The sequence below is a fragment of the Somniosus microcephalus genome, chromosome 3 (genome assembly GCF_052327205.1).
Source record: "Somniosus microcephalus isolate GS21.2 chromosome 3, FLI_Smic_1.0, whole genome shotgun sequence".
NCBI lineage: Eukaryota > Metazoa > Chordata > Chondrichthyes > Squaliformes > Somniosidae > Somniosus > Somniosus microcephalus.
In genome coordinates this window covers 277,044,982-277,057,728 of record NC_140989.1, presented here as the reverse complement: position 1 = coordinate 277,057,728, position 12,747 = coordinate 277,044,982, and the positions used below count along the sequence as shown (strand labels likewise).

Below are 12,747 nucleotides of genomic sequence, written 5' to 3'. Positions count from 1 at the left end.
CAGTATTCTATAGTTCAGTAAGGAGATCACTACTACAATGGCTTAATTCTAATTATCTTACTTTATAGTTTTAACGTCAGACAGTATAAGAAGATTACGGGTCAATGACCTAAATTAGACATTTGCATACATTAGAATGAATCTAGACATAATAAACATACATTCTCCATTTATATGGATTCAAAGGAGAATCTGTCCCTGTGTCCAAATTCGAGTGCACTCTTTCGTTGGCGCGCTTAAGTTGGAGCTCATGGTATGTATAATGTCTGCAAGACTTACGACTCCGAACCCCTTCGTTGAATTCTCTTCACGATCACTGAATCCCACTTTGAGTTCTGGATGCAGAGCTACTAATACGAAGGGCGGCGGCCGAGTTTGGAAGCCCGGGACGGGATGCGGCAGCCACTTGCCTCCTGAGCCCTCTTTCCAGAGCTCCTGCCCTCTTTTCTTCCAGTCGCTCCCGTTCTTCCCGCTCGAAAAACCCGACTCCACCCCTTCCTCCTGGGGTTTCTGCCTGGAGACTGCGCAGCCTCACTGTCTGCAACAGTTGATACTGGTGCAGAATTATGGAAAGTCTGCTCTTAGTCACATTGTGTCCTTAAAAGTTCTTGCCGTACCTTCACATGGGCAACTTTAACCCAGGGATTTATAACAATGATAATACAGTGGCTAAGTTAAAGATTGATAACCATACTTAGCGTACATAACATTTCCAGTGGGTATTACACGATGATCACTCGTACCCAAGTGTTCTCCCACAGACACTTGGCCGACCTGGCCCACCCCATTCCCCAGCACCAGATCCAGCAATGCCTCCTTCCTAGTTGGGCCAGGAACATACTGGTCAAGGAAATTCTCCTGAACACATTTCAGAAATTCCTCCCCCTCCTTTCCCTTTACCCTAGCATTATCCCAATCGATATTTGGGTAATTAAAGTCCCCCAATATCACCACTCTGTAGCTCTTGCATATCTCTGCGATTTCCCTGCAGATTTGCTCCTCTACCTCCCTCTCACTATTTGGAGGCCTGTAGAATACCCCCAATAGCATGATCATACCCTTTTTGCTCCTCAACTCTAACCAAATGGATTCTGTCTTTGTCCCCTCAAGAACATCCTCTTTCCAACACTACAATGTCTTCCTTAATCAGCACTGCCACCCCACCTCCCTTTTTTCTTTCCCTATCTTTTCTGAACACCTTGTACCCTTGAATATTAAGTGCCCAGTCCTCACCTTTTTTAAGCCACGTTTCCGTTATTGCCACATCATATTGCCGCAAGGCTAATTGTGCTTGTAGCTCACCAACCTTATTCACCACACTTTGTGCGTTTATGTACATGCATTCTAAACCCATTTTTGAATTTTTCGTAGTCTTTCTTAGTCTGCTCCTATCTAATATGGTACTACTTCCACCTCCAGTACTATCCAACACACTCACACTTTTATGCACCTTATTCCTCTTTTCTACTCCTATATGCAGATGCACTGTAGTGACTCCAGCTGCTGCTCAAGCTCTGAAACCCGCTCGAGTTGCTGCAGTTGGCGACACTTCCTGCACTCGCTCAGACTCCCTGGCCTCTGCTCCGCGCTGCCTTTATCCCCAGTCTCCGACTCCGTTCCTCCCGCAGGTCCGCTCACTCAGACTAAGACTTGATTGTAGGAAGTATGATTAAGAAGTTTGCAGATGATACAAAAATTGGGCGTGTGGTTGATAATGAAGAAGAAAGCTGTGGACTGCAGGAAGATATCAATGAACTGATCAGGTGGGCTAACAGTGGCAAATGAAATTCAATCCAGAGAAGTGTGAGGTAATGCATTTGGGGAGGGCTAACAAGGCAAGGGATTACACAATAAATGGTAGGACACTGAGAAGTGTAGAGGACCAGAGGGACCTTGGAGTTCATGTCCACAGATCCCTGAAGGTAGCAGGACAGGTAGTTAAGGTGGTTAAGAAGACATACGGGATACTTGCCTTTATTAGCCGAGGCATAGGAAATAAGAGCAGGGAGGTTATGCTTGAACTGTATAAAACACTAGTTAGGCCGCTGCTCAAGTATTGCGCGCAGTTCTGGTCACCACATTACAGGAAGGATGTGATTGCACTAGAGAGGGTGCAGAGGAGATTTACGAGGATATTGCCTGGGCTGGGGAGTTTTAGCTATGAGGAAAGATTGGAGAGGCTGGGGTTGTTTTCTTTGGAACAGAGGAGGCTGAGAGGAGCCCAAATTGAGGTGTATAAAATAATGAGGGGCCTAGATAGAGTGGATAGGAAGGGCCTATTTCCCTTAGGTCGATAACCAGGGGGCATAGATTTAAAGTCATTGGTAGGAGGTTTAGAGGGGATTTGAGGAAAAAAAATTTCACCAGAGGGCGGTGGGAATCTGGAACTCACACTGCCTGAAAGGGTGGTAGAGGCAGAAACCATCACATTTAAAAAGTACTTGGATATGCACCTGAAGTGCCATAACCTACAAGGCTACGGACCAAGTGCTGGAAAGTGGGATTAGGGTGGATAGCTCTTTGTCGGCTGGCACGGACAAGATGGGCTGAATGGCCTCCTTCTATGCTGTAAATTTCTATGATTCTATGCATTGTGATTGGCTGCTTAGACAGCATGTTGATGTCACAGCAGATCGCATTAGGGATTTCCCATGAACTTACACTGATTTCAACTGAACATCAGAAAAGCTGATCTTCTCGCCACAGAGATCGCAAGATCTTTGTGGGGAGCTTACTTTGGAGACAGCGGCGAACGCCTTTACTGCCTGCATTTATTTTAACAGTGATTCTATTTTTAACCACAGGCAGCTGGGTTTCCCGGGCCTTGGGAAACTTGACAGCTGAAAGGAGACAAGAGGGGTTGAATCCACGAGGTAAATGCCTTCACAGCACTGCTTGTGGGCCAAGAGGAGCAGGAATGCTTACTCCAGGCTCAACAAGCTACCCAGTAAACACCTCCCCCCCCCTCCCCACCCCCAACCCCCACAGGGATCTGTCTGCTCCCGCCCCAACTTGGACCCCTGCAATCGGGACCCTCCCAGACCACAATCAAACCCTGCCCCCCCCAACGATCTTTCACACTCCCCCAATACACCTACCTACTCTCATAGGCTGCAGCCTTGTGAAGCAGGCTTCCCGCCCGAAAGGCCTCCAGCCTGTTAATCAGGCTGCCTCTGGGCAAGAACCCAGATAGACAGATTTTAACAAGATATAGCAGTGAAGGGTTATGGGGAGCGAGCAGGGAAGTGGCTTTGAGCCCAAGATCAGCCATGATCTTATTGAATGGCGGAGCAGGCTCGAGGGGCCAAGTGGCCCATTCCTGCTCCTATTTCTTACGCCTTAACCCCACTTAAAGGAGCCCTGCAGTTAAATGCTGCAGGACTTCTATAGATATGTGAAGAGAAAAAGATTGGTGAAGTCAAGCGTAGGTCCCTTGCAGTCAGAATCAGGGGAATTTATAATGGGGAACAAAGAAATGGCAGACCAATTAAATACATACTTTGGTTCTGTCTTCACAAAGGAGGACACAAATAACCTCCCAGAGATGTCAGGGAACATAGGGTCTAATGAGAGGGAGGAATTGAATGAAATCAGTATTTGTAGGGAAATGGTGTTACAAAGAAACATAGAAGATAAGAGCAGGAGTAGGCCATTCGGCCCTTCGAGCCTGCTCCGCCATTCAACGAGATCATGGCTGATCATCCAAACCCTAGCACCCGGTCCCTACACTGACAGCCATCCCACACAAGCCCTATCCCTGTAACCCCACGTATTTAATCCCCCCCTAACACTAAGGGCCAATTTTTGTCATGGCCAATCAACCTAACCCGCACATCTTTGGAGTGTGGGAGGAAACCGGTGCACCCGGAGGAAACCCACGCAAACACGGGGAGAATGTGCAAACTCCACACAGACAGTCACCCGAGGCCGGATTTGAACCCGGGTCCCTGGCGCTGTGAGGCAACAGTGCTAACCACTATGCCACCGGGATTGAAGGCCGATAAATCCCCAGGGCCTGATAATCTACATCCTAGGGTACTTAAGGAAGTGGCTCTAGAAATATTAGATGTATTGCTGGTCATCTTCCAAAATTCTATAGACTCTGGAACAGTTCCCATGGATTGGAGGGTAGCTAATGTAACCCCATTATTTAAAAAAGGTGGTAGAGAGAAAACAGGGAATTATAGACCGGTAAGCCTGACATCGGTAGTGGGGAAAATGCTAGAGTCCATTATAAAAGATGTAATAGCAGAGCACTTGGAAAACAGTGACAGGATCGGACAAAGTCAACATGGATTTACAAAAGGTAAATCATGCTTCACTAATCTACTGGAATTTTTTGAAGATGTAACTGGTAGAATAGATAAGGGAAAACCAGTGGAGGTGGTGTATTTGGACTTTCAGAAGGCTTTCGATAAGGTCCCGCATAAGAGATTAGCGTGCAAAGTTAAAGCACATGGGATATGGGGTAAGGTACTGACTTGGATAGAGAACTGGTTGGCAGACAGGAAGCAAAGAGTTGGAATAAACGGGTCTTTTTCCGAGTGGCAGGCAGTGACTAGTGGGGTACCTCAGGAATCGGTGCTAGGATCCCAGTTATTCACAATATATATTAATGATCTAGATGAGGGAACTAGATGTAATATCTCCAAGTTTGCAGACAACACAAAGCTGGGTGGGCATGTGTGCTGTGAGGAGGATGCAGAGAAACTCCAGTATGATTTGGACAGGTTGGGTAATTGGGCAGATGCATGGCAGATGCAGTATAATGTGGATAAATGCGAGGTTATCCACTTTGGTGGCAAAAACAGGAAGGCAGATTATTATCTGAACGGCAATAGATTGGGAGAAGGGGAAGTGCAACGAGACCTGGGTGTCCTTGTGCACCAGTCGCTGAAGGTAAGCATGCAGGTGCAGCAGGCGGTTAAGAAGGCAAATGGTATGTTGGCCTTCATAGCGAGGATTCAAGTACAGGAGCAAGGATGTCTTGCTGCAGTTGTACAGGATCTTGGTGAGACCACACCTCGAGTATTGTGTGGCTATTCTTAAGGCTAAAGGGATCAAGTGCTATGGGGAGAAAGCAGGGACAGGGTACTGAATTTGGATGATCAGCCATGATCTTATTAAATGGTGGAGCAGGCTCGAGGGGCCGAATGGCCTGCTCCTGCTCCTATCTTCTATGTTTCTATAACATTCGGGAAACCCGTTCTTCCGGGTTTCGTGACATCACAACAGCCCACCAGCACAGAACTCGCCTCCAGGCTGAAATACAGGCCATTGTGTCTCTGAATATAATGAGTTCAGGCCTGTAGAAGCAGTCACGACTTCACTTAAGTACGTATTAAAAAAATAATCTTTATTGATGACAAACTTCAAATACCAGCAAAGCAGCAACATGACCATCCTTGCTGTAGGGCACCTTACCAACAGGACACAGTAATCATTTCTGTCCTGAGAACTACGCCAACCGAAGCTTTAGACAAATGCGCGAAATGCGACTCTAACCCATTGTCTGTTTTACAGCGATGGCTATCATGCCGTCCGAGTGTCCGTTGTGGAGAGGTGGGACACTTCATTAACATATTTAAATCAGGCTCCCACAGTCCAATCGGGAGCCCGATTTAAAATTCACTGCTGCTGCGCAGATTTCCCAGAAGTCGGAAAACCCGACAGTGAAAAGGAGGCGGGAGTTACCGGCTCCACAAGGTAAGTGCATTTCTCAGCACTCCATGTTGGCCAGTAGGAGCAGGCGTCCTCCCCCTGGCCCCTCAAGGAAACCTTCGGCCTCCCCCACCGATTGTGGCCTTTCTCCCCCAGCACTTCCGATTGCCGACCTTTCCCCCACCCTTCTGGTTACTGACCCTCGCCCGTCCCTCCCAGTTATGTCTGATCTCAGCCTTCAGCCCCTACGGCCTCTCTCTCCCCCCTGTCGAGATGGCCGACCTTCTCCCCTCCCCCGTCGCTGGTTTTCCCGCTCAGCCGTCATTTTGGTCAGGCAAAAGGATTAAAAAATTATAAGGGCCTGCTGTTCAGCAGAATCTCTGTGACCCCGACCTTGCTTGGCTCGTTGGCCTTTTTTAGCCTCCCCACCTCCCCGTACATATCGGGGCCACAGCCTCCAGTTCCAATTCAATGCCCACCGTCAAGCTATGATATGAAAGTATGGCCCTGCTCTCACTCTCATCTTCCAGACACCCTGGATCTCACTCCCATCTTCCAGACACCCCGGATCTCACTTCCACCATCTTCCAGACACCCCGGATCTCACTCCCACCATCTTCCAGACACCCCGGATCTCACTCCCATCTTCCAGACACCCCGGATCTCACTCCCATCTTCCACACACCCCGGATCTCACTCTCATCTAACAGCTACCCCACAAAACAAAAAGGAAAAAAGAGAAAATAAGAGAGCGAGACAAAAAAAGGACATTAAAAACTAGAAAAATACAAGAAGCAAACCAAAAAACAACAATCAGAAAGGCACCAAATAAAAGAGAACAAAAGCAGAAACAGAAAATAAAACAGGTAGTAAACCAGAAGAGCTCAGAGAACCAGTAACACAGAAAACAAACACAAGTGTCAGGTGCTGCATTCTTCTACTTACTGTGAGCAATGCCACAAATACATAATGGGCCGGATTTTCCGATCAGAGGCTTCCTACGGGCGGATGCCTCCAATCGGAAAAAATCTACGAACTTACCTGCTGGCTCCATAGGTCCGGAGACTTCCGATGCTGGGCCTCTCCACTACAAAATGTGCAGAGGCCCAGGTATCCCGGGGCGCAGGCGGTTCGCAAGTGTCCCTGAGATCAAGTGGACCATGGGGAACCAATCGAAGGGAATCCCCCTTCATAATTTTGACAAGTCTGTACGGACAGACCTGTCAAAAGTATGAATGGGGATCACTTAAAAAAAAAAAGTTAAATATTAAATAATTTTTTAAAAATCACATTTAAAATTAGTTACAATTACATTAAATTAAATATTTTAATCAAAAGTTTAATTTTTTGAAAAAAATGAAAGTTTTTTTTACAGGGCTAAAATAAACTTACCTTTTTTTAAAAGTATTTTAAAATTATAATTGAGTGAATTTTTTTTATTTTTTAAAACTTTTATGCTGGTAAAGGCAGACCGTACGCCTGCTTTTACCAGGCGCAAGATTTAAAGGTTTTCAGCGGGCGGAAGTTGGGCAGAAAGCGGAGCTCTCTCCCCGCGGGGGCCCATCTCCTGGGCAGGCGGATGATCTGTCAAGAGGATTCTTGACAGATCGGAAGTGCCGGATTTTAGCGCATGCGGTTCGCATGCCTGAAACCGGCATTTTTTTTGTGAAGTTCCAATCCTGGTGAGCTCAGGTTGGACAATTGGGGCCACGGCGTTATAGCTCTACCTCCTCTGCCACACTGGACACTTGTGATTTTTCTACATTTAGAGAGGCTGCTCATAAAATTAACCCACAATCCAAATAAAGGAAAGCCACCATCAGCTAATGCTTTAGCGCTGAATTACATTTGCACTTCCAAAATTGAAGCGCCAGTGAGATATTCTGCCAAACCAAACAAAGAAAATGTTTTACTTCTTACCATAACAGAAGAAAAAGTTTCTCCAATTTCACATTCCAAGAGGCAAACTGACCCAGACATTGAAGAGGATATATGCTACAAGGTCACAATTATAGTGAATGCATCATCGTGACACCAATGAAAAATAAAAACCCCAAGATAATCCTTTTATTATTAAGGGTTTGTGGTTTTTATGGCAAAATGGATGGAACTGCAAAACATAACCCTGAAAACACCAGTGTAATTCCCAGAATCTTGTGCAATAAAAAATTAATTTACCCAGTCACCAAAAGTGTCCCTGTTGATGCTATGCAAACAATTGATGACATTTCTTATACGGTATAAGCATTTGAAAAAGAGGTTTGCACATAGTATCCGAGAAAGAAAATTCAAGATTTACCTGCCAACAGCTCCAGTTGCTCCCAATACCATTGCAGACAAGAGTAGCTGGAGAACAAAAGTTTAGTTTAGAACCGGTCTCTAACAAAGCAGGGGTGTCCAAACTGCAGCCATGGGCTACAAGAGCTCTACCAAATCTAGGCAACCCAGTTATATTTGTACATGTATTTCTTACTTGCTGGTTTCTCCCGTTTGAATTTATTGGCCTAGAGGTTGGAATGGGCCATTCTTAATGCAGTTGCCTTATTGATGGATAAATCCTAAATCAGAACATCACAGTCTATTAGTATTAGCAACCCGAGATATATGCAAGTTAATCAGAAAGCAGAAAGTTGAGATCAATCTGTCTCCTAAGGCTCTATGACATCCACTGAAGCAGCCCAAAGATAAAGGGCTAAAAATTGAGTAGCGCCCCAACTTCGCCGTGGCGCTAAAAGTAGCGCCCCGGAAAAATTAGCGTCCCCGCGCTGGAAATTGAGTGGTTGCGCCCCAAAAGGGAAGCGGGGCGCTACTGGAAGCGCCCCGCATCCCTCTTGGGGCGCTGTGAGTCAATATTGCGGCGTTATGTGCCGCAGCGCCACACGCTGCGGCACGTCGCGGTATTGCAGGCCTTCCTCCCTTTCTTAAAGGGGAGGGGCCTTGTGCAGCGCGACCTGGGGCCCAGCTGGGCCCCCAGGGATCGGGAGTGCAGGCAAAAGAGCCTGGCACTCAAGAGAAGTGCCGGGCTCTTGGAGCGCAGCCAGCACTCTGCGGGGGGGGGCATTTCAGGAGGTCTGGGACAGGAGCGCAGGCAGGTGCTGGCAGGTGGCCAGCAACAAAAATGGCCGCCCCGCACCTCGCCTTTAAATTGTGCCTCCCCAGCCGCAGGTACTCCCCCCTGACCCCGTCGGACATAGCGTCCGGCGGTAAGTCAGGGGGCGCTCCCGAAGACCGTGGCCGGTGCGTGAGCGGGGCGCTGCGCACGCCAATGACGTCATCGCCAGCGGCGCAGCGCCGCAGGACGTTACCGGTTAGCGCCACCACTAACCTCCCACTGAATTTTGCGGGAGGCGTGGGCGGTGCCGCGCCCGGGCGCTAGTTGCTTTGCGTCCCATTAGCGCCCTCTTAATGTGCTAACGGGAGGCGCAACAACTGAATTTTCCCCCCAAAAGCTTTGACACTCCTGTTCTACATAACTGTATGGCAAACTGATGGGACACTAAAGGCAATTTTAGGGGAGACACAGCCATGAAATAAGTTTAAGACAACAAAACAAAAACACCATCTTTCTTCCAATGGTCAGCAAAAAATTTGTACAATTGTGGACTCAAACTTAATCTCTTCATAACTATAATTTCCCATTCCTGGCATCATCCTGGTAAATCAGTACTGTATGCTCTCCATGGTTTTCTTTATTTGGGTGTCCAAAACCGCACATTGTGGCCTAACCAATGTTGTGTGCAAATGTATTACTTCTTGACTCAAGTGCTAAATGTCCCTACCTATAAAGCCCAAAATGCAGTTGGCCTTTTATATAGCTTTATCTACCTGTATGAGTACACTCAGGGAATTATGAATTTGAACATTTAGGTCTTTCAGTTTATCCACACCTTCAATGTATTTCATTTGAGTGTAAACTCCCAAAATAGTGAGTATAAAGGACCATCATCAAAAGGAAAAGTAGAGGCAATCAAATGGAAGTCCTTACTGGGGCAGTGGTAGGGAAAACCTACATAGCACATCAAGAAACCCAAGGAATGGGAAGACATCAGAAAGCCAGCAAAAGAAAAAGGACACTACATCCCCATCAAGAGTACAACCCAAGGACAATCGCTGCTATATCAAACAAGGATGTTTTCCCCCCGACATAGTATCACAATCATTTGGAACTTTGCCAAGCTCAGGCAGAGAGAATGCATGATCTTATCCGATGGGATCATCTTCCATAGCAACCTGATGCCAAACACTGGGATACATTCACACCCAGCAAAAAATGATCTAAACAGACCTTGTTCTTACTGCTTGCAACAAAAGTACATACTCCAAGTCACAAGCTCACATAGTGATCTCTTCAGTATGTAATGTGGAGTGGGGTTTGATATAGATATGGTTCTCCCTTAATCTGTTCTCTTGTTAAGGGTCCGGGCTTCCTCCTTTTTGTTACCTCCTTTCCAAAGGCTTCCCATTCCTTAAATTTTTCAATTTATGTACATATGCCCTATCACTATTCCAATATATGCTAGTTGATTGATTTAATTAAGAATGAGATGTTAATTATGAACTATCAAAACTTTCATACCTCATCTTTTCCATACAGCAAAGCAAATTTATCCTTGTATTTGTGAACGCATTGACCAAAGTCCAGCAAGTCACTGCTGGTGAACTTTAACCCCTGGAATGTTGGAATCTTTTTCTCAATCCCATTTAGTAGCTCCATGACATTGACTGCAATGAAAGAAAGTTATGTTAGATTTTAGAGAAATCTTGTGATAATCTCAGTCTCTGTTGTACATTTTGATACTTACAAGATACTCCAGTTAAATCAGGAAGGTGGTAATAGTAGAAAGGGATGCCAGGGGCAGCATCTGCCACTTCCTTTAAAAACTCTGTCAAAGCCTCTGCAACAAGAAGTTAAATTGTTCACTGGCTTTATAAATGCCTGGATAGAAACAATTTCTTATCAACTTTGTGCAATATTAGCATAACATTGCCAACATAATAGTCATTGCACTTCAAAAGTAATTCAATATGTGCTCCGAGATGTTTCGACACGAAAAGATGCTGTATAAAATGCAGATTTTTATTACTGATGGATCATCCATGTTGTTGCTCAGCATTAGATAAAAGCAGCAATAGTATTGTAAGATATGGTAAGTGTAATGTATGTATTATTACACGGACGTAACAGTAAGAGAGTCAGGATAAGAGAATAGTGCTGAAGTATTTTTAATCGGCTTGAAATTTGAACCAGTGTAAGTGGATAATGTGAAGGTGTTTTTGATTGCCTCAAATTTCCCCAGAGTGCCTTAATGGAGGGAAAGGTGTTGCGGGGGTGGGGGAAGAAAGAGAGAAAGGGGTCAGAGTTTCCCAAGAGCCAATCAAAAAAAAGCATGGCAGATTGTTTTTGTGCTACAGACACATATGCAAGATTATAGAAGCTATATCTACAAGTTAATTATCAGAAGTAATTTAGAAGCCCCTGTAGCCAAAACAGGGTGATGTAGTGCAATATGAAAACAAGAGTTAGGAGATATTTTCCTCTGGTTACCTCCTAAAGTTAACTGTTTTCAAAAATTGTGCATTTCTCTCCTGAAAATATAATGTTGTCATTCTGAAAATCTTGGTTTTTATTATAACAAGGGAAATTTCCAGGTGATCTAATGGCTCACTGGGTAAATGTACCGCCCAGTGAGCCATACAGAGCAGGAAGGTACCAGGTTTGATCCCGAGTCTGTGCTGAGTTGGGTGCTGTAATTGGCCTCAGAGCATAAACATCAGTCAAGGTTGCTTCTTCTAATCACCATTCACTTCCCCCACTAGAAAGTGCACGTGCGGCTATCATGTGAACGCAGAGTTAGGCTCAGCTGCTATCCTTCTGATACTCAAAGTCTAGACTCACAAAACCACCTAGTTGAAATGTTGGAGGAATTCAGTTGCCCTTGGAGCTGTACACCAGGACAAGTTTGCCTTTAAAAGAGCAGAGATGAGGAGAAAATGGAGAAGAAAAACCAAGATAAATTTTCATTTCGCTGCCACACCAATCAGATTAACATTATTTACAGCTTTCCCCGATAGTGAAAATAAGGTAGATCCTTTCAAAAAGGATTCTTTTACATTGACCAGTTCCAATATTCCACAGCTTCATTTAATCAGAGGATTCAGTGACATTCTTTCAATACGAGGTTCATGCACAATCCATTTTGAAAGTGATTTTCACCTACACTACTGTGCAAAAAAAAAGTCACTCTTTTATTAAGATCAATCTGCTTTGTGTGCTATGAACTCTGACTGAATAGCCAGTCAATCTTTTGGTCAGCAATCCCATAGAATATTGACATAAATGCACAACCTATACTTTGAGGCTTGAAAAAGAACGGTGAAATGACTGCAATCCCAGAAGCATTGCACTTGGCGGCATGCTTTGCCTGAAACAAAATACAAACAAAAAACTGTATTAGTCATTTCCTTCAATGCCTTGCCTGTATGAATTAGTACTTCAACCGAAACTACATATATTTGTCAGGCTAATAATATCAAAACTGCATTTTCAATCTCAGCCAAAGATGACATATCACCAAGAAAGGACACACTTCATAATGCCCAGAAAAGTCCCCCATTTTAATATTAGAATTTAATCTGTTTAAGTGTTCAAACTCTTCAATTGCAGATATAGTAGTATCAATTAAAAATCCAACAATTTTTTTTCTCAAATCAAAAAATCTTCATAGTGTTTGTGCAGTTTAGTAGACCTTGTGTGTTGTCATTGAACAAATTGGAAATGGTCAACTTTTACTGCCACCTCAGCCCATGATATGGGGTAAGTAAAAAGAATTCCTCTGGACACAATAAAACTGTCAAAAGGGCTCTAAATTAACACATTTACAATTTTGCTGGAATTGGGCTCATGGGCAATGGTCATAGGTTCTTTCCACTAAGTTTATGATGCTGTTAACACATAGGGGGATTTTTATATGGTGGAAGTCTTCCCCTATGGTAGCGTCAGCTTGGCAAAGTTTCATCTCAGTCAAAAGGTAGTGGGAGTTCAGCACATAATTCTAGGCTGATATAGGAGTGCAGCATTGAGGCCTG

At 44.8% G+C, this 12,747-nt stretch overlaps 1 protein-coding gene across 1 annotated transcript in view; it reads right to left on the bottom strand.

Annotated features, from left to right (window-relative positions):
- npl (N-acetylneuraminate pyruvate lyase (dihydrodipicolinate synthase)) overlaps positions 1-12,747 on the bottom strand; it is a 62,317-nt gene that overhangs the window by 23,423 nt on the left and 26,147 nt on the right. Inside the window, exons 6-9 of the mRNA XM_085982593.1 lie at positions 12,008-12,083; positions 10,464-10,556; positions 10,238-10,383; positions 7,961-8,007 (exon numbers count right to left, since the gene is read on the bottom strand). Of these exons, the coding sequence (XP_085838719.1) occupies positions 7,961-8,007; positions 10,238-10,383; positions 10,464-10,556; positions 12,008-12,083 (362 nt within the window). The remainder of the gene's footprint in view (positions 1-7,960; positions 8,008-10,237; positions 10,384-10,463; positions 10,557-12,007; positions 12,084-12,747) is intronic.